This window comes from Nematostella vectensis, chromosome 5, assembly GCF_932526225.1.
Source record: "Nematostella vectensis chromosome 5, jaNemVect1.1, whole genome shotgun sequence".
NCBI lineage: Eukaryota > Metazoa > Cnidaria > Anthozoa > Actiniaria > Edwardsiidae > Nematostella > Nematostella vectensis.
Genome location: NC_064038.1, coordinates 8,991,859 through 9,018,222, shown reverse-complemented (window position 1 = coordinate 9,018,222; position 26,364 = coordinate 8,991,859). Strand labels below are relative to the sequence as shown.

The following is a 26,364-nucleotide window of genomic DNA, read 5'->3' as shown; positions in this document are numbered from 1 at the left end:
TATAATTAAAGGCCGATGAGCTTAGTGATGTATGTTCGATCTTATCAACGCCTAAACATATGGATGGAAAATAACTGATCAAGATTGAAATCTCTAGCTTGTCTCCGCACGCCATATTCCTTTATTATGCTTGCTGTGTAGTAGAGGTAAAAAACTAAGTTTAATAAACCCAAGGTGGAATTATAATGCCTTTTTAGTAATGGAATGGAAATGAGAATTTCATTAACTTCCACAGTGCGTTATCAAAACAGCGTTCTTGAATCAGGCGAATCACGCGCTAGGCTGAATATATATATATATATTTTCTATTTAAGTAAAGTCAAGTAAAGAGACAAAATCGCAAAAAAAAAAATAACAAATACACCCTCCTGTCCAGGCACAAAATCTCGCAAATATTTCACTTAGCAGCCCTCCCCTTCGATAAATAATGGCTTTCCTAATGTGTAGTTCCAGAAAATATTCATACCCCTCCCCCCCCCCCCATTGAGGGGATTGAAAATTCCGGGGGGGGGGGGGGGGGGTAAAATGCCCTTTTTCCTTAACAGTTACTGTATTATTTTTTTTCCAGGGGGCTGGGAATTCCAGAGGGGTGGGGGGTCATTCCTCCGACCCCCTCAATAGGGGGCGGGGGGAGGGGTTGGATATTTTCTGGTTGAATATTTTCTGTTTTCATTCCAATCACGGTCAAAGTAATGCCGTTCTTGGTCAGGGCCTGAGCTCGTACCTAGTTGACTAATCCAGCTAGCAAAGATTTATGTTTTTTTTTTTTGTAAATGATAACGATTTGCTGATATATTCTGTTCTATCTTTTTTCTTTTTCGTTTCCCAAACTCATTGACTTTTCTGACTGTAGCTTACCTGTGGAGGTGGTATTCCTGTGGTTTCTTTTTCCCAGTCTCTTGGTCGAGTGTTGCCATAGTTCTTGTTGAACTTGGAAATTTATGCGCGGTAGATTTCCAAATCCGAAAATGTCCTGATTACCTCAAATTACTTGAATTCAGGGTCTGGAATTCAAGCTTTAACTATGTCTACTAAAAATTCAGGGATCTATCAACTCGACAAACTGCCATTTACCTCGGTAACTTCTGAATTTCGATTTGACTTTCGCCGACATTTTATTGACGTTGTTGTGGTATTTCATTGTACAATAACAATTTGTCTGCTGTGTTGGTGTCTGTAGAAGGAGTTCCATAACAAGTTTACCAGCCTTGCAGGACCTTTGAGCCTCTATGAAGCCGAAGACAACCCAGGTATTATAAAACAACAGCATAGAAAGTGTGGCGATGCGTGTATTTAACAGCTAAAAGTTAAGTTAAGAAATAATTTTGTTTACTTTTTATGTATTTAAGCTTATACTCTTAATTCTAGCCTGATTATTATGTAATTTGAGTGATGACTTTTATGATGCTACCATTGAAGTGGTTGAGGAAACCAACATTCTAGCTGCATGATTGTTATTGCTTAAAAAAGTGATTCTCTTTAGACTTGTAGTGTGAGCCATGTCATTCTTATCTATTGTAAAGGTGCTTTTTATGAATATATGGTCATAAAAGCCGAATAGTAAAACCAATTGTATGTCCTATATAATGTACCTTTAGATATTAGGTTCCCTGAATGCAAATATTGTAGACTCCGAAATGAAGCCTTACTGTATGTCTTGTTAGTGTTGAATAAGCATGTATTCGACATATTCCTACTTTGACTGGATGTATTTGCCTTGGTTTTGCTCCTGCAGCGAGCTATGTTCCTACGCGCTTGCGGCCTGGTTAACTCTACCACCTTGACCCCCAGTGGCAAGTTATTTTTCTTCCCCACTATAAAATAACAGGGTAGGCAAAAAAAGCTCTTTCCATTGTTCTTTCATCTGCTCGTTTTGTCTAGGAAAAATGTTGGTGCACGCGTCAGATTAAATCAAATACAGTATGCTCATGATATATGTTGTTGTAAAGCTTAATAAATGGGAAATACGATAATCCTTTCCTTTTTGTTTCTAGGTTTGATGAATAGCTTTATTTTTTAACGGGTTTTAATAACCCGCTTGTTTTCAGCCAATCACATCCCTTAAAAACCCTAATGTGTCTATACTATCTGGCAGATCTTTATGTTTTATGGCTTATTTCAATCACCATATACAAGGCACCCTGTAACCTTTAAGTTCAACACCAAAGGCAAAAATACTTGTTCAAGACAGAGATGATTAGAGGAAATTGATCACAATGGTGTTCATTTCAATACATGTGTTGCAAGTGCAGGAACACAAAAAATATCATTTCTCCAGCAATTGTCAAGTTATTCATTAACTAGACTTCGGCACACTCACGTTGCGACACCACGTGCCATTAACATTAGCCATTGCAATTTCACAAAGATCAGACTGATTTCATAGTTAAATTCAAAGTTTTATTCTAGCCCTCAATAAAATTTAACAGGAAAGCCCAGAAAAAGTCAGCGAAGAGCATTTTATCAAATATATTCTGCGCTTTTGTGAACATTTCCCTTGTGAAAGTCCAAAGCAGTCCCAGCTGAGGACATTGGTGGTTGGATTTGTTTTGATAAGGACAGATCCATCATCACTGCCTCTAAGTAACTTGTCAAGTAAGGGATAAGAAAACAAGCACACGAGAGAACAATGTAAAGCGCTTCTTTTGCCTACCCTGTTATTCTATAGGAAGAGAAAAAACGCTCCGATGGGGGCCGAGGTGGTTGGGTTTACCAGGTGACGGCGGTTACACAGCGCATTATTTGAAAGGTCGCAAGCACGTACGGACCTATCTCGCTGCAGGAGCAAAAACCAAGGCAAATACATCCAGTCAAAGTAGGAATATGTGCTTATTCAACACTAACAAGCCATTAGACTTAATTTCAGAGTCAAATTATCCTATAGCCGTGATTGTACAATGCCACCAGAATCATATGATTTGAAAAGGGGCTCCCGATGTAGGGCTGATATTGAACTATTGCTTTTGCAGAAGTTGGAAATGTGAATCCAGACGTTGAAAGGCCATTGACTCCTGTCGAGGTATATTTAAGTAGCCACCATTAATGCATGCTGTGAATTAGCAGAGGTTACAGTCAACAACGCTCTAATTTTGACACTAACTTTTAATGAAGCAATTAAGAGCAAAGTCACTTACAGAAATCATACCATTGACACATTTAGTAAGTTCCTTTAGAATAACAAGTACTTATATACGAGTACCCTGGGTAACAGTCTCCAAGCTTGACTCTTTGGTAGTGAAGTTTGCAGCCTCTGATACCCAGGGTATTATCAAGATGTCTATAGGAAAAAAAAACAAGCAAATATTAGTTTTTATCAGTAGATTCAATGCATAAAATTTTCATGCTCTGTATGTTTGGTAGAAATTATTCGATTTGTGCTCTGTATTCTATGCTACCAGAACTTTAATTCTGTACCTACTGTACTTGTTCTTATGTCTTTTCAATGTCTAAAGTAACATACTATAGAGGCACAATAAAATACACTTTCTTCGGATTTAAAAGCCCAAAATTTTTTAGGGGAGAGATAGGGGTTGCTTTGAATGTTTGCTTTTCCTATTGGCATTCAGAAATGGCCAGACCTGTTTTTACAGTCCTCATATATATGCCTGGCTATGTCCCTCTTCTCTGTTAGGAGGCCATCAAGACCCCACCCTCAACATTTAGCGCATTTGCTAAGCTGATTAGACCACGGCTTTTGCCTAAGGATGTAGTCTCTGGGATTAGCATCAGTGATCAGAATGAGCTGGTAAGTACACTAGGTGTGACAGAAAATGCTCATTTTTCCAATGCCCCCTCCATGCACGCTAGAATCTTAAGGGAAAAAGCCACTGTGGATAATTTTAAGAAATTTGCCACATTGATGCAAACAAAGCTATTGGGAACGATTTTATCAAATGTATATTTAAAAAATTCCTTGTATTTTACAGCCATGTGCAAAAACCAATGACCCTGAACAGTGGATTCATCCATGGGTCGCTAAACTTTTTTCTGCAGAATGTCTTTAAAAATATGCGAACCCAAGAGGGAATTCTGGGAAATGTTGGATAACTGGATTGTTGGATTCATGCCCTTCAGCCTGTTCTTTCTAGTTTGCGATTTTCTTTGGTTGTTATCATGTGACAGATTCAAAAGACTCAAATATCGGACTAAAAAGAGTTAACTATAATGATTCTCAATTCATAAGGATTGGAAACATATTCCATATTCATTCAAAATCATTTTGAGGTTTGTATTTTACTCTATCAACTAAAGGATTTATAGTTCCTAATCCTTTGATTATGAAAATAGAAAACCCTATATCTTGGATTTCAAAATCCTGATGGTGGGATCTTGTAAAAATCTTGAATTTACTATTTGCCACCCCTGTTTCAGTTGAATGCGATTGGCTATGTAATGTGTTTATTTATTTTCTCCTTAGATTGGTGTTCTGATGAATGAGATCAACAATGTCTGGGGCGAGATGAAAGGGATGGCACCAGATCCATTCTTGGTAAGTATTTGATAAAGGTCTATCAGGGTTTAAGAAATGACTGGGAAAGAGGAAAAAACTGCAGCCTAAGAAATTTGTCGGTTGGTTGGCTAGAGAGTTGAGCAAAGGGAAATATTGAGTGCTTATCACCCTGCCATATTCAGCTGTCTCTCCCTGTTAGAGAAACTCACAGGTATGGTCAACTTTAAAACTCCATATTATATGTGACATGAGAACAAAGCAATATTGTTTTCTATTGGTTAGTATTTATAAAATGTGTGTTCTTCTGCTCTTACTGGAAACCATCTGATTAGCTGAGTTATATCTTGACATTTTCTGATATTATGCTAATTGCATGTGTCCTGTTGTTTCAGAGCCATCAACAAAATATAGAATTGCAAAGGTGACATATTATTATTAAATATTATTAGTTATTTTTTATAATTCTGATATCTTTATCAGGTCTTTTGAGGTGTGAAAATTGTATATTAAACTGTGTTGTATACAGTATACATATATTAGGAGGCTTTGGGAGAAGTGTCCTCAGAGTATTAATCTTTGTTAAGGTTGCCTTTTAGACCTATGGAAGAGTGCTAATATATTGTAGTTTATGAGGCTTTGGAGTGTTCCATGAGTACCACACCAGAGTAGGAACAGTGTTTTTAGGCTAACTTCTGCTAATAAACCACAAATTTCCCCCTAATTTGGCTAATAGTGCCTTGATGACGACATGCTTGTAGTGAAGAATAGACACTGTCAGAGCCGAGAAGATGGGCTTTATTCCGCAAACCTCATGCTTAAAAACATCAAGGCCGTTCGTACCAAAGTGCAAAACCTCTGACCTGGTAAAGGTGCTCGCACAGGTAACCCAATATAATTATAACAACAAGCACTGTAAGAAACTGTCACTGTCAGTATATTCTCCCCTCCCTAAAGGTCGAGTTTATCAACGGGCCGATGTTCACGCTGAGAGCCTCTGAGGGCTATCGTGGACTGTTCACATTCCCCAGGTTGGCATCATTGTCAGAAACCCTGCTGTTGAGCCTGTAACGTCATGATTAAGGGGCTAAGGTGCTTCAACTGGTGGTGGCATTGTAAGTTAAACTTCAGCTAGAGACGATTTTACAGGTTGGATCTCGGTTGTCGATTGACCTTAAGAAGCAAGACTTCTCCCAGACAGTTGTCTCCTCCTATCCGGGAAGCGAATGTGAGCATATTGTGGGTTTGCTTGGATGAGGTCAACCTCATTGACTAATGGGTCCATCTTGCTGTTTCGAACGTTGTCTGACGTAAACAGGACCAGGTACAGTCAGCCAAGTAGGGATGGAGCTGCCTGTTGAGGACCGACAAGAGATGCCCAGGAAACGCTTGTGAGGTCTCTCATTTGCCGCATTGCACAGTAGAGAACGAACACAGTGTAAAACATCAGGAAGGACGTCTTGCCAGTACTCGGTTAGAAGACCTTTAGACTTCAAAACATGATTTAACAGACTTCCAGATGGTACCATACATTGTACTTCTCAGCCTGGGTTATCTAACCAAGCACAGAAAGCACAACCCAAGCAAGGCGCATTTCAGCCAAATTGGTGGAGAAATTGTGGTTTATTATCAGAATTTAGACTAACAAACACTGTTCCACCTGCCTCGCCACACATTACCAGGTACTTTTGACCTATGGAGTGCTAAATATCCCTCTGTTGTATTTTTACAGGAGGCTGGCTATTGAGATTGTGATCATCTCCCAGGGACTCTTTGTTAGATTTCTGGACAAGGCTCAAAGTAAGACATTGCTTGAATTGATATTTCATAGAACTATTTTTATTGTGGGAAACAGGCTACAGATGTTTCTCATATAATCTGCATAGTTGAACAAAATGATATTTGTTCTGCATTGAAATTTATTGCTTGCGCTACAGCAGTGAATACAGTTATATATTTGTCCAAGATGGAAAAGATTGTGGAAAAAAAGATGGTGGCAGTTATCATGCCACAATCTGGGTCTTCATTGAAACACAACTAATGTAGTGACATATTTGAATAATTACTTTTGTGATGTTAACAGAGTTGAATGAACGGGCAGTTTTCAGTACGGCAGCCAACATGAGTAGACTGAAGACACAGCTTGCATTGGAGGCAAATAAAAGGTACTTTAATTCATCAGTTTCTCTGAAGCTTTCAGCCATTAGGGTTTCAGTCTGGGCTGGGGGGGGGGGGGGGGTTCCCTTCAGCAAAATCAACCCTTAGATATAATATAACATGAGGTGTGATCTGAGCCCTAAAAACAAACAGATAAAATTCAGGCTCCCTGGATTTTATCACGGCCTTAAAGACACCTCCATCAAGTGCTTCTCTTTTCTGACAAGTTTTGGGAGTATTTGTCATCTATTTTCAATTCCAATGCTGTTGTTGGATAGGATGATCCCTAGGAAATTAGAGAAAGACAGCAGTCGGTAGAGTTTTTATTAGGTATTATATTATATCTACTAGAGCCCCGCTCTTCCCAGGGACCTGTTGTAGCAGGGACATAGCCAGGGGGATAGCCCAGGCCCCCTCTTCTAGTATGAGACATTATCTAAAATACAGGAGAAAATGACTTGAAAGGGCCTTTTGGGCCCCTCTTGTTAAAAATTCCCGTGATATCAAAGTGTTTAATAGATTATTAAAATTCCGAATCCAATGACTCATGTATAGCATATATCCATCTGTGACCTCTCTTTCTCACTTGAGTCGCTTTTGCCATGCTCCCAGTTTTCTAATAAGGTGCCTATCCAAAGGGTTTTTCCGGAGATACAACAATTACAAAAAAAAATCCTAAAAGTTTCACACACTAGAGCATTTTATCTCCTTTTTTTGTATTCGACTGATAGACTTAGTTGCCTTTTCCCTCAAATTCTACCATTAGTAAGCTTATCTTTCTTTGTGCCATTGCAGCTTGAATATCCTGAGCATCAGGCGTGACCTAGCCATGGACATGAAGCACCCCTGTGATGGTAGCACTGTGTCTAGTGCTCACTTTTCCTCTCTGAGATTCATGGCGGGCACGCCACCACCTCAAAGATACAAGCCCCTTGTTGTAAGCTGCCAGGTTAACCTCTAGGCCTTTGTATATTTAGGTTAACTCACGTTCTCATTACAGTATATTGGGTTAACCACAAGGCCTTTGTATATTAGGTTAACCTCAGGTTCTCTTCACATTATTTCGGGTAAACCACAAGGCCTCTGTATTTTAGGTTAGCTTAAAGTTTTCAGTAGTATAGTATATCGGGTTAACCTCAACGCCTCTGTATAAATGGTTACCTTAAAGTTCTCAGTGCAGTATATCTCTGTTATCGAGTTAACCTTAAGTTCTCTGCATATCTAGTTAACCTCAACGTCTTTATATACAAAGGGATGGACATAGAATGTGGCAAATAGCGAACGGCGGGATAGCTCAATTGGATGGGCATTGCTTCTCAAGCAAAAAATGGACCAGAATTTGAACCTGGATCAGTGACATTGTAGAATGGGTTATTAAAGCCGCATTGTCACCAGTTCACTTCCGGAGGTCCTACGGAAACCTCAGCCGTTAAAAGACAAAAGAATCTATTAGAATCCGAGATATTTAACATGCCATCCGCTCCAAATTATCGATCACATCCTCGAAGAAACTTCCAGTAGACACACTGCTTTCAATATTTTGAAATATTTTTCGCGTTTTCCGTTAAAAATCATCGGAGATTGTAACGTAATCGACCGGAAGTAAACTGGTGACAATGCGGCATTAATTACTTGTGAACTTTGATTGGCAGGTCAGACATGAAGACAAGCGTCACAGAGTTCATCTGAGCAAGGAAGAAAAGATACAGAAGCGAATTGACACAGAGTTGAATGATGTACGTTTTGTTGACTTTGCTCAATTAATCATTTTATGAAATTTGTCCATTCGCTTGATTGGATTGTAATATTTGTTTCCATTGAGTGATCCCTATAAGTTTTCTCTGAAAATTAATTAAACAAGTACTGGGGAGACCATTTGGAAACTCTTTCTAGCTAACTAACACTCGTGACTATCAGAGGACTAGTCGTTTTTTCATATTTCCACCATCCTTATCAGTTATCCCATTCTTGTGAAACTTAGGGACCATAAGATATAATTTGACGGCAGAGTGACCACAACGGTGCAAAACTTCTAGCTGTGCTAAAAAAATGTGTTAGCGATAGCGCTGAATCATAGCATGTGTGCCCTGGTCGTCCCTGTGCCGTCGTGAGACTAAGGGCCTGTTTACATGGAGATAGGGTCAAACTCCTAGTAGGGTCACCCTACCATGAGGGTTACCCTACTCTATTGTTTTTTTTGTGGTTGTGTTTACATGTCAGATAGGGTGACCCTAGGGGTAGGGTGACCCTATCTACCAGCTAGGGTGACCCTACCAGGAGAGCCAACTTTTTGCCATGTAAACGCGCTAGTAGGGTGACCCTAGGGGTAGGGCTATCTATAATTGCATCAAATGACGTCAAGTTACGTAGTTCCGCGCTCGAATTTCCGCGCCAAATAAAGCATACAACAAAATGGCGTCTCGTCAGTATCAGGGGGGCGAGTATTTCCGAAGATTCCAAGCCGAGAATATTGCGAATGAGCAGCAAAGTAGTGAAAAGGATCGACAATAAGATGCCATAGCATTGGAAAACAGAAGCTATTGACGCTAAAGACAGAAAGATCGAGTTCAACGCCAACAGAGAACGTCTTCCCGCCATTTTGTTGTTTACGAAGCTTAGCGACCGAGCCCTAAAGATAGCCCTGTCCCGTGTTAGCCCTAGCTTGTCGAGTTCTCATGTAAAAGAGGGCTATGTTTTGACCCTCCTGGTAGGGTGACCTTACTAGGAGGGTGACCCTATCTCCATGTAAACAGGCCCTAAATGTCCCTAATAACCAGAGATAACCGATTTAAATGGGGTGACTAGAAACCAGGTTTGTTAAAATGAATTTGCTAGGTTAAGGCAGATGTGTGTAAGCCGAGTTAATGATGTAACCTTCAGCTGTAGTTTTGTTTTATTTTAGGTCTAAGAGTCAATCTCAAATGCCATTATTGTTTTTTTAGCTTCAGCGCAAGATGCCCTCTGTCTCTGTGGATCCCTACTATTCCATGGTACCTCCTGAAGTATTCATAAAGCACATGGCTAAACCAGGTTAGCTTCTGAAATACACCATACATGCCTGGCTGTTGGTAAAATGAGGTGTCTCCCGAGTGCGTGGCCGGAGTCTAGACTAGGGCTCAGGGCTCAGCTGAATTCAGGGGCTTCGGTAATAATGGGTTTCTCCATACTGTGTTTCATAAAAAATCAATTCAAAGCAAGTGTCAAATAGCCCGATTTACTGTAAATTTAGTGATTTACTTTGCGAAATGCAGCGTGAAGAAACCCATTTTTACTATACAGTACTATGTCACTGAAATGAAGTTTCGTTGAATCTGCATATTGCTCCGAACAGGGGTCTGACTCTGCACCCTTTGCTCCGGAGACTGCATTTTACAGATACCTTCCAAATGCCATGCACATACATTTCTACCTTTCAAAAATGTTGTCTCCTCATGTTTATTTTGTTTGTGTTTTCAGAGGAAGTATCTACAAGGATGAGGGAGCGTAGTGATACAGAAAGGCAAGGACAAAATTCGTTTCCTGTATGTCCAGCCTAAAGGCACTGTCACGCGTAGACTTTTCGGCTGCAACTTGTCTCGCAAACAAAATAGTTGCAGGTCGCATGCGCCCTGTCACAATTGAAGTTTTCCTGCGCCTTGGAGCAATTTGTTGCTGAAAGTTGAAGAGCATTCCACTTTTTTGCGACTTTAAGAAATGGCAAAACAAGTTGAAAGTCAGTGTCAACGTGAAAAAATTCAGGTGCGACTTTCAATTTTTTTTTTTGCGAGACAGGTCGCAAGGGAAAAAAACGTTCGTGTGACAGGGCCTTAAAATGTATAGTACTAAGATGACGGCAGTGGTTTTTTGGAATTAGATACATCCCAAAGAACCCGTGAGATATTTTATACGTCTTTAACAAAACAAAGAACATTTATTTTTTAGTGAGAGGGAAGACACCTTTTTCTTTATTGGCAAGGTAAGACTTGACCAGCAGATGATCTAGTCTATTGATTAATTAATTCTGTCCTTGACGGCCCTAACCTTTCCATAAGCTGGTTCTATTGCTTAATCAAATTACATCCACGATTGTCTTGAATTTTGGCATGTTGAACCTATTTCCTTCTTCACTGCCCTAAACTGTTAGTAGGATGGGTGATGTTTAACCTATTTGCTCCTTCACTGTCCTAAATTGTTAGTAGGACGGGTGATGTTTTACCTATTTGCTCCTTCACTGCCCTAAACTGTTAGTAGGATGGGTGATGTTTAACCCATTTCCTCCTTTACTGCCCTAAACTGCTAGTACGAAGGGTGATGTTTAACCCATTTCCTCCTTCACTGCCCTAAACTGTTAGTACGATAGGTGATGTTTAACCCATTTTTTTCCTTACTGTCCTAAACGGTTAGTAGGACGGGTCATGTTTAAACGGTGTTTTCTCCTTCACTGCCCTATACTGTCAATAGGAAAAGCGATTTGTTGTTTAACCAATATTCTTCTTCACTGCCATTAACTGACAGTTGGAAAGTGATTTGTTGTTATATCTAATCTTCTTCACTGTCCTAAACCTACAGATAAGCTTAACGGTCCCAAGGGTGATATATTGTCCATCACATTCTCTCGTTTACTCGTAGGCTGTCGCCTCTTCTGCAATGTGATCGGTGCATTTTCCTTTTTTTTTACTTGTATTTTACGCTGACTGGCTAGGCTCATCGTTCATTGTTTGAAAATATCGGACAATTCTTTTCTTTTGTAGAAGTGTGATTCTGCTCCCTACCTACCCGTCGGGGAGTCTTTACTTGATGAACTGGGTATAGACACAACCAAGCACAGTTAAGTCTCCAACTTGGGATGCGCTCAATTCATCGCTCATTGCACACATATATCTTTATCTAAAAATACATAGCCTTACAATAGTGATTATTTTATTCTAGACCGTGATGTATCCCGAAGGACCACAAGTGCTCGCAGGGCTCAGGTATGATGCTTTTCTGAAAAGCTACAAGATAACAATAAGCTAAGTGATGCCCTAAAAATCTGGCTAGGTTGCAGAATGGTGAACCCTGGCTTCTAGGATAGGGATAGTTAGCTATTGATTCAATTCCTCGTAACAGTTCAACAATCTCTTTTACTAGATTTAATGTGAATAAAAGGAGTTAATCATCATCTCCCTCGGCCGCCAAAAGGGTACCGAGTCTTAGACTGTTTTTCATATGATAACTATTCTAGCCAGAAGGGTTGCTCGATATTCTGTCAATTTAAACCTAAATGGCCTTTTTTACATTGCTTTAGCAACATTTCATCGAAGAGATGAAATGTTTAAAAACACCTTTATTAATAACTTGAGAGAATCGTGTCTGCGTTTTTCTAGATTCTTTCTTTTGCGAATTTGTAAAGTGTTATGTAAGATTTGGAATTAAAACGTCATACAATTTTGAGCTCAGTTTTCTTTTAAACAAAACTTCGCAGACACGGTTTTGCAAGGAATGTACTGATATATATTCCGCGTTGAGCTGGCTTTACGTGATTACGCTATGGTACGGGAACTCGCGATATAAACAGAAATTTGTTCTTTCTCCTTTTGGTGCACAATTCATACAGTATTGAAATGATTATAGAAGTTTATTCATATTTAAGGAACGGGGATTTGGTGAGGATGACAAGACTTCTGTAAGGGAACCTGAGTAAGTATGATATTTGTCAAGTTGGTAGTTTTAACCTACGCAAAGTGCATGGGTCAAGTTGAAGGCTACAACCTAAACTAACAACATTAACAAATTAAAAAGAGGCATTAGAGCATCTTTTTTTAGAACTTATCTGACACATTTAAGGTTACCTGTGCTAAGTGCTAAAATCGAACACTGACCGTACTTACTGTAGTCTAAAATCATATTACCAAGACTGTTAACAGATTAGTTTTTCCCCTTAATCTAGGCCTGGCTCAAGTGAATACGCTGCTAATGACCTGAAAAGGTTGTTGGCGTCCCGCTCTGGTAGACCGCTTGTGAGTATTGCTTTATTGGAATTGCTTTCACAGATGTAGTAAGTTATAGATGAGTAGAATACCTTAAGTATTGAGTGAGCTTCGGGGAGCTCGGGCTGAGCAAAGTAGCTAGGGGTGGACACAGCAGCTAGGGGTCGACACAGGAAAGACACGTAGCTAGAAAAGGGCACATGATGGATGTGTAGCTAGAGGTGGACACAGGAGCTAGAGGTGGACACGGAAGCTAGGGGTGGACACAGAATCTAGGGCTGGACACAGAAACTAGAGGTGGACACAGGAGCTAGGGGTGGACACAGGAGCTACGGCTGGACACAGGAGCTAGGGGTTGACACGGGAGCTAGGGGTGGACACAGAATCTAGGGCTGGACACAGGAGCTAGAGGTGGACACAGGAGCTAGGGGTGGGCACAGAAGCTAGGGCTGGACACGGGAGCTAGGGGTGGACACAGAAGCTAGGGGTGGACACGGGAGCTAGGGGTGGACACAGGAGCTAGGGCTGGACACAGAAGTTAGAGGTGGACACAGGAGCTAGGGGTGGACACAGAAGCTAGGGCTGGACACGGGAGCTAGGGCTGGACACAGAAGCTAGAGGTGGACACAGGAGCTAGGGGTGGACACAGGAGCTAGAGGTGGACACAGGAGCTAGAGCTGGACACAGGAGCTAGAGCTGGACACAGAAGCTAGGGGTGGACACAGAAGCTAGGGGTGGACACAGGAGCTAGAGCTGGACACAGGAGCTAGAGCTGGACACAGGAGCTAGGGCTGGACACAGAAGCTAGAGGTGGACACAGAAGCTAGGGGTGGACACAGGAGCTAGGGGTGGACACAGGAGCTAGAGCTGGACACAGGAGCTAGGGCTGGACACAGAAGCTAGAGCTGGACACAGGAGCTAGAGCTGGACACAGGAGCTAGGGCTGGACACAGAAGCTAGGGGTGGACACAGGAGCTAGGGGTGGACACAGGAGCTAGGGGTGGACACAGGAGCTAGGGGTGGACACAGAAGCTAGGGGTGGACACGGGAGCTAGGGGTGAAATTTGCATATGCCGTTATGGCGGTCGGCCACGCTTTTTGAACGCTCCCGCCTTCCCGACGCAAGATGGCTTCAAAAGAAGAGATGAGAGAAATCCTGAGAGATGCAATAAGACCACTAGAGCTAAAGGCCGATGACCTAAAATCTTCAGTGGAACACCTAAATAAAAAATATGACGATATTCTGTCCCAAATGGGAAAGATAAACCAAATGGTTCAGTCACATGGAAGCTCAATCAGAAAGTTAGAGAAAGAATTAAATGAGGAGAAACAGAGAAGTAATGAAGCTCTGGAGAAAGCAGAAGAACTCGCCGAATACCTGAGGAGAGACTGTCTTAAAATATATCAGGCGTCCCCCCTAACAGGAACTACTCCTAAAAAGACGTAGTAATGGCGATCGGGAGTTCTTCCTTATTCCTTCTCTAATTATTTTAATAATGCAAGCGGAATCCATGGTTACAATACAAGATATGCATTTAGAAAAAAATTATAAAAAAATAAAGTACGCACAAACTCCGGTAAACAAACTTTAGAATATATTCTAACAGATCTTTGGGTTGATCTCCCCACTGAGTTGAAAGAGCTTTATACTTACACATTTCAAAGTGCTTTAAAGCGCCATTTACTGAATGAACAATACTAGGTCACTACTTTTTCACTCTAGAACTCTCCTAATTCCTTACTGATTTTTCCTCTTCTCACAGTTTTACCATCAATAAATATTTAACTGTGAATAAAGTTATTATGGTTATTATGGTTATGGGTGGGCACGGGAGCTAGGGGTAGGCACAGGAAAGGTACATAGCTAGGAGTGCCGGTACAGGATGGGTGTGTAGATAAGGGTGGTCACAGGAAGAGCGTGTAGCTAGGGATGGGCACATGCCACGGGGTTCTTGATAAATTATAACTGGGATTGCCAAACACTGTCCATGGGCAGCTGGGCTTGATTTCATTGGTATGTTTTCTAGAATCATCTTTCAGTGAAATTTAAACATGGCCTGTCGTGTGTTTTATTTCAGCAAGGGGAATCTCAAGGAGAACAGCAGAACGACGATCTGCCACCACTTTTACAGGTATGGGTACATAGTAGGCAAGTCCATCTACCACCACTGTTACAGGTATGGGTACATAGTAGGCAAGTCCATCTACCACCACTGTTACAGGTATGGGTACATAGTAGGCAAGTCCATCTACCACCACTGTTACAGGTATGGGTACATAGTAGGCAAGTCCATCTACCACCACTGTTACAGGTATAGGTACATAGTAGGCAAGTCCATCTACCACCACTGTTACAGGTATGGGTACATAGTAGGCAAGTCCATGTACCACCACTGTTACAGGTATGGGTACATAGTAGGCAAGTCCATCTACCACCACTGTTACAGGTATGGGTACATAGTAGGCAAGTCCATCTACCACCACTGTTACAGGTATGGGTACATAGTAGGCAAGTCCATCTACCACCACTGTTACAGGTATGGGTACATAGTAGGCAAGTTCATCTACCACCACTGTTACAGGTATGGGTCACAGTAGGCAAGTCCATCTGCCACCACTGTTACAGTTATGGGTACATAGTAGGCAAGTCGATCTACCACCACTGTTACTGGTATGGGTACATAGTAGGCAAGTCCATCTGCCACCACTGTTACAGGTATGGGTACATAGTAGGCAAGTCCATCTACCACCACTGTTACAGGTATGGGTACATAGTAGGCAAGTCGATCTACCACCACTGTTACAGGTATGAGTACATAGTAGGCAGGTCCATCTGCTACCACTGTTACAGGTATGGGTACATAGGCAAGTTCATCTGTTACAGGTATGGGTACTTATTAAGGAAAAGATATAATGCAGCGATGTTTGCACTTTCTTGATCTTGATGGTACGCTTTTTGCTTTAGTGCTAGTGGAAAAAGTAGTTACATTTCTGAAGGTCCTTTTTTAAAGAATATAATTGGCAGCTAAATTATACACGTGTTGATTTGCGTTCTGATACTCTCCGGGCTTGGCAACTGACAACTGGGTATAATTATACTGTATATACGATGGAAAATAAGTGATTACGTCTCCATTTCTCTTCTCTGGAATCAACTGTCAGAACTGCAGACGTTGATGCTATTCTTCATCCTTTATCAGGCTCTAGCTCATCACAGTATTTACAAACCCAAAAAGCCACGTAAAGTTGAGGATCTCACCCAGAAAGACCTGGACATGCCTACTAGTGATACAAGCTCAGTAATCGGCTCTACGAAGGCCTCTTCAGTAGCTATCGATTCCACGGTCATAGATGAGAGGTGAGAAAGGATAGATGCACTTACAGCTATAAGTCTCTCTCTGAGACATTAAGAAAATGGCCACAGCCACGCCCCTGCTGGGAATTCCCCTTATAATTCCCATCGTCATTAACATAACCATCATCATCACCGTTATTATCACCGTCATCATCACTACAAGTACCATCACCATTTTATGAAAATGAAAGTTCCCGTAACTTTTTTCTTTTATCATTTTTTCCAGTATCACAGAATTCTCTGGTGAAGAGGTAAGTTGATAACAACAAAAATATTCATGTTGTCTTGACCTTTTCATAAGGTCTCGCTTGGTTATATGTGCTGGGCATTAGAGTTGAAGTTCTCTTCTTTTTTCTATAGCATCCTCAACCCTCCGTGGTGTCGCAAAGACTCCCTGACAAGGTAATGGTATTATTTTAGGACGTGTGTGTACAGATAATGAGATAAGGCAAAGCAATATCACACATTGTCATTGTCAATCCTTATATTTTAGAAGCGTTCTATTTGATAGAATACAGAGGATTGTTTTTAACTTTAAATGCGACTGCTGACAGGTCCATGCCCTGCTTTTTATACCGGTGCTCTATTTTTAAGGGAAGGCGTGCTTTTATCTGCTATATCTAGTGGCAATTGGTGTTGATCATTATTTTATTGCCCACAGTCTGTTGTGCGTACGTCTGATGTCAGAGTCTCTAATCGAGTTAACAAGTCTTCCATCACCTTGAAACGTTACCCCACAGTTTACAATGATCTGACCGGAGAGGTAAGTCTTAAAGAAGAGTTCTCAAAGAAACGTTCACCCCTAAACCGTATGCCTCACAACGACTTCACGGAGAAGGTTAATCCCCACCTCTCTTAAACAGCGAACGATCCTGGTGACTTCTGTAGTCGTCAAACGGGAGAAGTAGTTTTGGACCCTGAACGCCTGTCAAGTTATCTTTTAAACTTAGGACTTTTAGGGGTAAAAGGTTGTTCAAATCGGTATGTTTTTCTTTCCAGGTCCTCCTGTACTGAACGTTTTTTTTGCCTCCCTCTCCACTCTCCCTCCCATCGGAGTCCTTGATTAAACTTAGCCAAATCTAGGCCCATCCGATTTTTTATCCAATGATAACTAAATTAAAAGATCTTACATTAGAAAATGACTCTTACCCCAAGGAGCAAATGATATTTGCTTCAGCTGAAGAATTAAAATCCTCCGAGTTTAGATCAGCGCTGAAGCGTAAGTCCTTCCCGTTTTGAACAATAATCTTATTTGTGGTCATATCTCCTGGCACTAGTGCAGCCGTATTGAGCCGTACTGTTTTCTCCTTATGTTTTAGATTGATCCACATACAGTGAAATGGCTTGACAGGAACTTGTTTATCGGGGAGGAGATCAAGGAGGTGTATGGAGAGATCATACGAACCACTAGCTCAGATCACCTGCTCTTCGATGGGGTATGTTGGATGAGTTTGTGGTATCATGAGGCGGATGAGGAGATGGGGGCACTCCAATACCGTGATATCGCCTCCAAAAATCGCAATAATATCCGGTTAAGAAAAGGAGGATACCCTAAAACCGTCTTTAAAGCTTGTAAAATAATAACACAAAATAGTAAAATAAGAATTGCTTATCGAGTAATAATACCGCCGGTATTATTACTGTCGAATCCGTTGTATCTCGACCCGCGTTTTCAAAACACGATTTGTTTTGGTTTTCTGTTCCGTCAGTAAAACCATTCTGAGCCAATCAGAGTCTCGCTTTGTGCACTTCCCTGGCTATTCTCTGGACGAAAACCAGACAGTGTCGCGACAAAAAGCCAGGCAACTGCACTAGGCAAGAGATGACAAGAATCTAATTGGCTTAGAATAATTGGACTGGCGGAAAAGAAAATTCCAAAAGATAAAAACAAATCAATGTTTTGTAAATGCGGCGTCGCGATACAACGGATTCGACATTAAAAGGTGATACCAAATGATACTCATACCATGTGGAATCTGAATACCGCCCATTTTCGCTGTTACCGAGACAAATTTAAGCAAATATCGCAATATCGAAAACTGCGAGTACTTTTTGTACTTTTTGCTGGTAACATATGGTGGAAATGGTTCTTCCGCAGCCGTAGTGTGGACTAGCATATCAGGGAATCACTTTTTTACAGGATGCATTTGTTGAGAAGACAGCATCCCAAGCAGACATCTCTATGTGTACCGCCTCGTCGTCTCTGAACAAAGGTCGCGGCGAGAGAATAATGAACGTCTGTTTACACCGAGAGGTCCCCCCTCCTTGGGAAGGTGACACAGCAGACAACTGGAGGAACAGGTCAGCGGTCACTGCTGTTATTTATTATATACATACTGAGAAAAACTAACTGGAAACATATTCAGTAAATTTTCGTTCGTTCACTGGTCTCAGCAAATCAGAGGCGCGAACGATGTTTTTTTCACTGTGAAGAAAAGTCGTTCGCGGTTCTGATTGGACGAACGCATTTTTTTTACTGTACTTAAATGGCTTTAATCCCAACGCATCAACGAGTGCATAAAAATCGTACAAGCATTTTCCATTTAGTAATTTATTTATTTCATAGATGTCGAGATTTTAGAGATTAAAAAGTGCACTTCTTGTGTAACATGAGCTACAGTCTCGTGCGTGACATTAGCGAGACAGATTCATTTCAATGTAAGTTTCTGTCTGTCTCCAACTGAACCGTCGAACAGCACAAACCTCTGAGCCTCTGCAGCCAAGTCTAATAAAATGTTATGTAATAAGCTTTGTACAGTTTTTATTCACTCGTTGTTTTGCATAAAAAAACTCACTCGTTCGCTGCTCTCACTCGTTCGTTTTGTTGATACTGTACAACTCGTGAATAAAAACCGTACGCGCGCACTTTCCATGTAGTATTCTCTATGTATTCCATGTGAAATGTCAACTGCAAAAATAGCACCCCGAAAATTGTATAAGCTGTCTCACAGAAATTGAAAAAGAAAGCTTTCATATGCTCGAAAATGTTATGAGGGGGCATTTCCTTTACCTTAATTGTAAAGAGGTCTCTCCATTTCTGGTTTGTCCGACATTACCGAAAAGTTTTCCGAATGAGGTCATTTCATCTCGATTGATAAAAAGGGATTTTTATTTCAATAACTTAGTGCGCAACTGAAAATTTTGTTAGACTTTTTTATTGGATGCAATTTTTTTTCACAAGTGACATTGAAGTCAGTCTTTTGTCCAAGCATTTGTAAATAGCTCGAAAATGGTCAGGTAAATATTCACCGTTAAAATGAAATATCGGGGTATACATCTTAGCCCCCTGACATTATTAGGGCTTTCTTGCAATGCGAGTTGCTCGCAGCTGTTGTGTGACCCAATAGCTTTCAAATTGGTTTTATCATTGATGTTGATGCTCCAGGTACGGTTTCGAGTACTAAACATTTTTTTTCCGGTAAAAAAAAAGAAACATCCAAGAGAAGCTATGAAAAGGAAGCGTTTCTGAGAATATAATGATGTCATTCTTACTATAGATTTATCTTTTTACAGCCCAAAGTTTGGTGGACTTGGACGAGAAGATATTTTACAGGTACAAGAAATGTTTACTTTTTGGAGTTTACACGTCAAAGCGTCCTCTAGACCCCCTAAAATAACGTGTTTTCCTCCTTCAGGCTAAAATTGGCAAGGGAGCGGAAGGCGGTACTGGGAGTAAGTCATACAATTCATGGCTCGCGTGGTGGCGATCTACTGTCACTAGTGATGACTACCTAAAGTATCTATCCACACAGGTATCTACACTCTTTCTTGTCTAATTATCGTTTTAACAGTTGCTATCGAGTCAAAGAGTCTGTGAGCAAGATTGTAACCCTTTATATGACAGTCTTCATACAGACTTCACTGGTAGATTGTTATTTTTGAAGTTTCCTTGCAAAAAACCCGGGTTTTTTTTAAATTATAGACAATAACAAAGGAGTGAAGTGGTTGATCGACATCCTTTAATGTCTCTGTTGTCTAGGAAAATGATTACCTTTCCGTGATCTTCCACCTATACGACTCCGAAGAGGACTCAGACGAGGAGGACGGTGAAAATGAGAATCGACCGGACACCATCCAAATGGCCCTGCTGAAAGAGCGGGAAAAGAAGTTAACAGAACTCAAGACGCAGAAGACGGACTTTCAACCTGGCTTCTGGAATGCCAACAGCATACTACTCGGAGGTCTTGGAAAAGATCCCATTATAGAAGGTAATTTAAAACTTTAACAAAAGGCAGTAATTTAGGTGGCTTATTCAGGTAAACCGGGACTTATAACAAATACCTGTAGAACCAGGTCGTAAGAAGGACGTTTAGTATTTGTATTACCCACTACTCCGCTCGGTTTACATTGATAGTTAGTGTGTGAGCACTATTACTAGAGATGGTTTCCAGCGACTCTGTTGTTTCCCTCAAGTTGATAGATTGTGGTGGTAGACCGCCTACCTAATGTCCCTGTCCGAGAAAATGAGGGATTCAAAGTCCTCAATGTAGTGATTGTGGATTGCATTCGGGTCCTCTGTCTTGAAACGCGAGAAATGTGCCCCAAAGCACATTTCGCGCACATTAATTAATTAGCTCATTGTATAATTTTTTTATTTTCTAAGGACCTTATCGGGTAGTCTCCCTCGCAGCCGTTCGGACTCGTCACGCTAGGAGCGACGTGAGGGAGACTACCCATCGGGTGGCATGAGGAACATTCCGCATCGCGGCTCCTTTAGTTTCAATTAAACGAGTTGTCAGCTTTACCGGCGTTCAGGAAAACCCGTAAAGTTTTGCCCCAGCCACCTCCCCTGGTGTCGGTTGTTTGTCGAACTTATGCATACCTACTACTGCTCCTGGTCGTTGCAGACACATCCCGTAGCTCAGTTACTTAATGCAGTAATAGGATGCGGTGAGAGTAAAATAAGATGGTTCGGTTCTGTTGTGTCCCCAATACAGGCTAATGGAGTGCTCATGATCGTTGCAGACACATCCCATAGCTCAGTTACTCAATGCAGTAATAAGGAGCGGTGAGAGTAAAATAAGATGGTTCGGTTCTGTTATGTCCCCAATACAGGCTAATGGAGTGCTCATGGTCGTTGCAGACACATCCCATAGCTCAGTTACCATAATGCAGTAATAGGATGCGGTGAGAATAAAATAAGATGGTTTTCAGCGGTTCTGTTGTGTCCCTAATACAGGTTAATGGAGTGTGACGATAGACGCCCCCTCCCAATCAATGTTCTTGTCCGGGAATAAAACACTGTCTATGTTATCGATAGAACTCAGGTAATGAGAATCGGAACTCGGGCGTTCATGACATACTCCTGTCTGTGAGAATCGTCCTCCATGTAGACAGCCCCTCCCAATTAATGTTCTTGTCCGGGAATAAATCACTGTCTATGTTATCGATAGATGACGAACTGCTTGCCAACATCGAGGGCCCATTCCTGTCCGCTGGGGATACTGTGACTCAAGGTCGTAGCTCCTCTGTCTCCGTCACGTCTAAGAAGAGCGACTCATTGTCGGATAAAAAGTCGGTGCGATCACGAGACAGCTTCCACTCAGACAGACAGCTGAATAAGAAGACGGCTATTGCCAGATCGAACACGTCCACGAGTGTAGCCGACAAGTCTGAAGCAAGCAGTGTAAGTCTATTTAAAGAATGGCGATCAACCACTCCTTTGATGATGTCTATAATTGAAATACAACGGATTATTTTGCGATTTGCAAGGAAACTTCAAAATAACAATCTAAGAATGGAGTCTAATACGTTGTTGACGATATTTGTTTTAAAATATCTTGGTTACTTGTTGGTACTCGCTTGAATTAGCCGGTGGAAATGAATGCCTTGTGTGACTCGCCATTTAGCGGATGTATAAATGGCGGTCTGATTGGCTTTCTTTAATTATTTCGAGTTGCTAGCAGTGGCGGTTCCAGGAGTGGTTACGTGGGTGCTTGGCGCCATCTTGGATTCTAAAATATTTATATATAAAAATATAAGAGACAGTGATAAATACAACACCAAACGCCTGCAAGCAGGCTGGTTAAAATGTATGGTGCTTCTCTTAGACATGCAATTGAAGGCCTTAAAGATTTTAAGTTTGTTATTATAAATCTACTCGGTGTTTCTAGCGCACAATTAGGAGATGCGTCGAATCGTGGCCGCCATCTTGTTTGTTCTGGCCTCACAAACGCGTTCAAACAAATGCAATGCGAAAACTTCAACTTTTGCAGCACAGTGGAGTTGTTGGACAGTAACTGTACTTGCTTTATACTACCTATTACGTGATTTCTTGTGGTACCCTCCAGATGCCGTCTATCTCAGCGCAGGACCGACTAGAGCGCCTGTGGACGCTTCTATGTATGCCTGACGCACAGAGACTCGACATGGCGATCAAGTACAGCGCGGAGCCGTACTGTAACAAGCTTGAAGAGGTAAGAATTGTTTTTAAAAACAGGGCGTTGTACCCGATCAGGACGTGGTACCCGATCAGGGCTTGGACTCCCATCAGAACATGGTTCTCCCATCAGGGCATGGTTCTCCCATCAGGGCTTAGTACTCCCATCAGGAAATGGTTCTCCCATCAGGGCTTAGTACTCCCATCAGGGCTTAGTACTCCCATCAGGGCTTAGTACTCCCATCAGGAAATGGTTCTCCCATCAGGGCTTAGTAATCCCATCAGGAAATGGTTCTCTCATCAGGACATGGTTCTCCCATCAAGGCTTAGTACTCCCATCAGGGCTTAGTACTCCCATCAGGAAATGGTTCTCCCATCAGGGCTTAGTACTCCCATCAGGGCTTAGTACTCCCATCAGGGCTTAGTACTCCCATCAGGAAATGGTTCTCCCATCAGGGCTTAGTAATCCCATCAGGAAATGGTTCTCTCATCAGGACATGGTTCTCCCATCACGGCTTAGTACTCCCATCAGGTAATGGTTCTCCCATCAGGGCTTGTTCTTTCATCAGAACTTAGTACTGTACAGGACCCGAAAGATCCCAGGACCCGAAACGATACCAGGACCCGAAACGATCCCCAAAAGTTCCCCAACTGATCCCGGGACCCGAAACGATCCCCAAGAGTCCCCGAAATGAACCCCAAGGAATTGCAGTAATGGAAAACAAAAGGAATGTGTAAGGATTGGCTTTCAGTTTTAAAAACATATGAAACATTTAGCTTTATTTGTGTTATTAAAAGGAAATTTACATTAACTAAAACTATAGTATTAAGATATTAATATACGACTGCGGGGGAAATACAGTGGTTGAGTCAGAAATTGGGGTCAACTAACAATTCGTGTGATAGTAATTTGAAGAACACGGTGTGGATAAATCATCTTTACATAACAAGCCAAAAAGAAAGGATAGGACATGCTGCTTTTCATAGGTAGCGAAATGTGTTAAGGTTTTTTTTTTTTACATGTTTGTATTCGGCGAATGAAAGACCTATCCTATCATGAGATCATGCCGGGGTGTACGCACGACTACATGAGGAAATTCAAAACTCACATAATATTGCTTTTAACAAATGCCACATCCTCTTAATATTTTGCATCGGTAGTAGAAGGGTTGTTCGAGTGTATTACTCAGTGTGCTTTTGTCATTCCATCTTCTCGGCCAAACCGGCTGCCTAAATATAATGTGTCGGTAAATATTCGCTCGCGTAAAAAAGAATTTCGTGGTGAAATACATGTTTGGTTGTCAAATGAATATTAATTTTTAGGGGTGATGTTTACCGGAAATGAGTGTCATGTGTCGGAACCGCAAAATGTTTAGAGTGTGATGGAAGGTCGAGAGTTTGGTTGATCTGAGCAAAGCTGTGCTATGTTTATGCTGTATTCCTTTCAGTAGTAACTGAAAGTTGTGTATTTGTTTTGGACTCTGTTTATGTGTTTAACGCCGGGCAATGTAATAAATAGAAGTATTGTATTGGAATTTAATATTAGTCAATATAAGTCACGTTGTTTAGAAATTGAGTCGCTGTTAACCCTTAATTATGCTTCAAGAATTGCAAGTATTTCTTCTGCTTTCCCTTTGTCCATTACCTTGGGGATCATTTCGGGTCCTGTACAGTACTCCCATCAGGAAATGGTTCTCCCATCAGGACATGGTTCTCCCATCAGGGCTTAGTACTCCCATCAGGCCTTAGTACCCAATTTGGGAGCAGAACCCTTATCGGAGCCAGGTACCCCTCATCATGGCTTGGTACTCCGATCGTAACCTAAAGAGCTACGAAATTGGCACCTGTTTCTATTTTCTACGTATCAAGGGGCACATAAGGCCAACATATTGCCTCCTCTTTTTTTTAGTTTATGCAGTCCTTGCCTTTTTCTGTAACCTCCAAACTCCATCTATTTATTTATCTTGTGCCTGCCCTTTTTTCCAAGGTGTACTTTTGCATCTTGAATAAAAGTTGAGGTCAATTCTTAAGTAACTCCAACTACTCGACTTAGATAACACTATGAAGTTTTTTTTAGGTTGTATCTTATAACTGTATGTTTTATTGTTGTCCAGGCCCTTGCATCATGGGAAGCCGCGGCGGAAGTGGTCCTGGAGCGAGAAAGTGTTATGACACAGCTTGAAGACTTCGAACGCATGGCTTCCGACCCTAACCGCTTTTTTGATAGAGGTAGGGACTAATTTTACTACTGTGCATATTGATTGATCACACACCTACCCCTCTTTTAGGTTTGTTCTACTACGTCAATTTCTGTTTCATTAGCTAAACAAGGGGATATAATATAACAATATAGTTGATGTAAGCGGGCGTAAGTATGTTTTGGGCCCTACTCGAGCTCATTTTTAGTCCGAGCGCAGCGAGGAATTCGGTATTAGAGCCCGCCAAAACGTTCGTTAGAGCCCGGATAATACGCCACAATGCTTGCCAAAGTTGTAATGATATATTTTTGCTATGGGGAGTGAAAGCGAAGTAGTGTTTCCCCCCTCCAACCCCCAGTATTTCCAGTACCCCCCCCTCCCCCTGCGTTGAATCGTGTATGTTCCTGTAACCACACATTCAATGATGCAAGTCTTTTAAGGTTGATTTGAGTTTTTCTGTTTTTTTTATTTTTTTTATTTTATTATTTTTTTTATTGTAGGAGCGGGTGGTACAGCATTGTCAAGAATTCGGGAATCAAAGACACGAGAATCCTTTGACAAGGTAATAATAGAGGCCTTCAAAGTGTACCTGGATATGCGAGATTTTCGACTTCTTCAGTCTGCCCTGAAGAAGTCTTATTAAAGACGAAAATTTGAGAGTCGAATTCCAGTTTTTGGTGTATTGTATTCATTCTTCTGGTTCACGAGCACGACTATTTTTGTGTGTTTATTGGATATGCAAGGGCATATATAATAACAGTGTCCCTTGACTGAACTCTAGACTTTAGGAAGGGAGTTTTAATTTATGAATGATCTGTTCTGTAGCGTCTGGTGGACTTGGACAAGGATGTCCGGAAGGCTGTAGCCGCCGTGAAGAAGCGCTTTGAGGATGTTGTCACTTTTCAGGTAGGCCTCCTGCGCATACTTGATGCTCATCTAAAGGAATTTCCTTTAAACAACCCCAGTCAGCATATTTATTTCATTTTTTACAGGTAAAACTACGAAATATCTATAAAAAAAAACGGCTCTTTCCCCCGCTTACCAAATTTAATTGCTAAAATGGCCAAAGGGATTGAATTAGAGATGTAAATACTGTTTGTTTTTCTACTTTTTCTCAACTTTGTTGAGTCAGCAACAAAAGTAACTACAACGAACTCGAAAACAAAAACAGACAAAACAGTCCGATGCTGGGAACCACCCTTAAGATAAATGAATAAATTAACTAACTAAAATGGTGACATGCACAATGAAGGTGCATACTCTATAGCTACTAAGATGTAGGGCATGCAAACTACAAAGTGGTATTTTGCATGCCCTATTTAATGTGGTTGTCCTAAAATCTCTTCCAGGGTCGACCTTATCAGGACAAAATCCAGACCGACCGGACAGAAATGCTGTACTGGCTTCACCAAGAAAGACGGCAAAACGCCTTTGACGCAGAAGTGATTAAGTCAAGAGAAATAACACTTAGAGTTCCTGAACTACCCACAATACCAACAGAAACGCTTCTCTAAAAAAGTTCCACAGATCCTCCGTCGTAAATCTTATAGAAGATGAGCTTTGTGTATACCAACAAATTCTTTATATATAAAAAAGACCATTACTGTAGGAACGACATAGTTAATAATCCCATGATCCAGGATACCAAAAAAAAAACATGCATTTTGTAAATAATATCCCAATAGCGCATACAGCATGACTTTGGTTCTTATATGTATTAGTCTGCTTTGGCCGAGGTTACGACTTTATGGTTATGATACAAATTGTGATGATACTCAGAGTATTTTTTTACACTATGCAACGCAATAAATGTAAATTATTTAAAAAACCAGCTGTTAGCAAAACAAGGTTCTGTTGGAGGGACTCATCTTCTCTTTTAG

The 26,364-nt window shown here is 41.2% G+C and overlaps 1 protein-coding gene across 1 annotated transcript; it reads left to right on the top strand.

Moving 5' to 3' along the window:
* The first annotated feature begins 904 nt into the window (after positions 1-904).
* LOC5518161 (coiled-coil domain-containing protein 87) lies at positions 905-26,340 on the top strand. Its single transcript, XM_001638130.3, has 33 exons — positions 905-1,078; positions 1,181-1,250; positions 2,970-3,019; positions 3,632-3,745; positions 4,418-4,489; positions 4,843-4,871; positions 6,180-6,247; positions 6,531-6,612; positions 7,400-7,541; positions 8,257-8,340; positions 9,547-9,634; positions 10,061-10,103; positions 10,526-10,559; positions 11,335-11,410; positions 11,513-11,556; positions 12,216-12,262; positions 12,513-12,582; positions 14,631-14,684; positions 15,753-15,910; positions 16,134-16,158; positions 16,268-16,309; positions 16,569-16,670; positions 17,227-17,343; positions 18,048-18,208; positions 19,421-19,460; positions 19,543-19,659; positions 19,887-20,115; positions 21,301-21,533; positions 22,198-22,323; positions 24,401-24,515; positions 24,985-25,046; positions 25,310-25,390; positions 25,834-26,340. Exons 1-33 carry the CDS (start codon positions 1,025-1,027, stop codon positions 25,996-25,998), a joined length of 2,994 nt encoding a protein of 997 aa, XP_001638180.2. The 5' UTR covers positions 905-1,024; the 3' UTR covers positions 25,999-26,340.
* Positions 26,341-26,364: the final 24 nt, after the last annotated feature.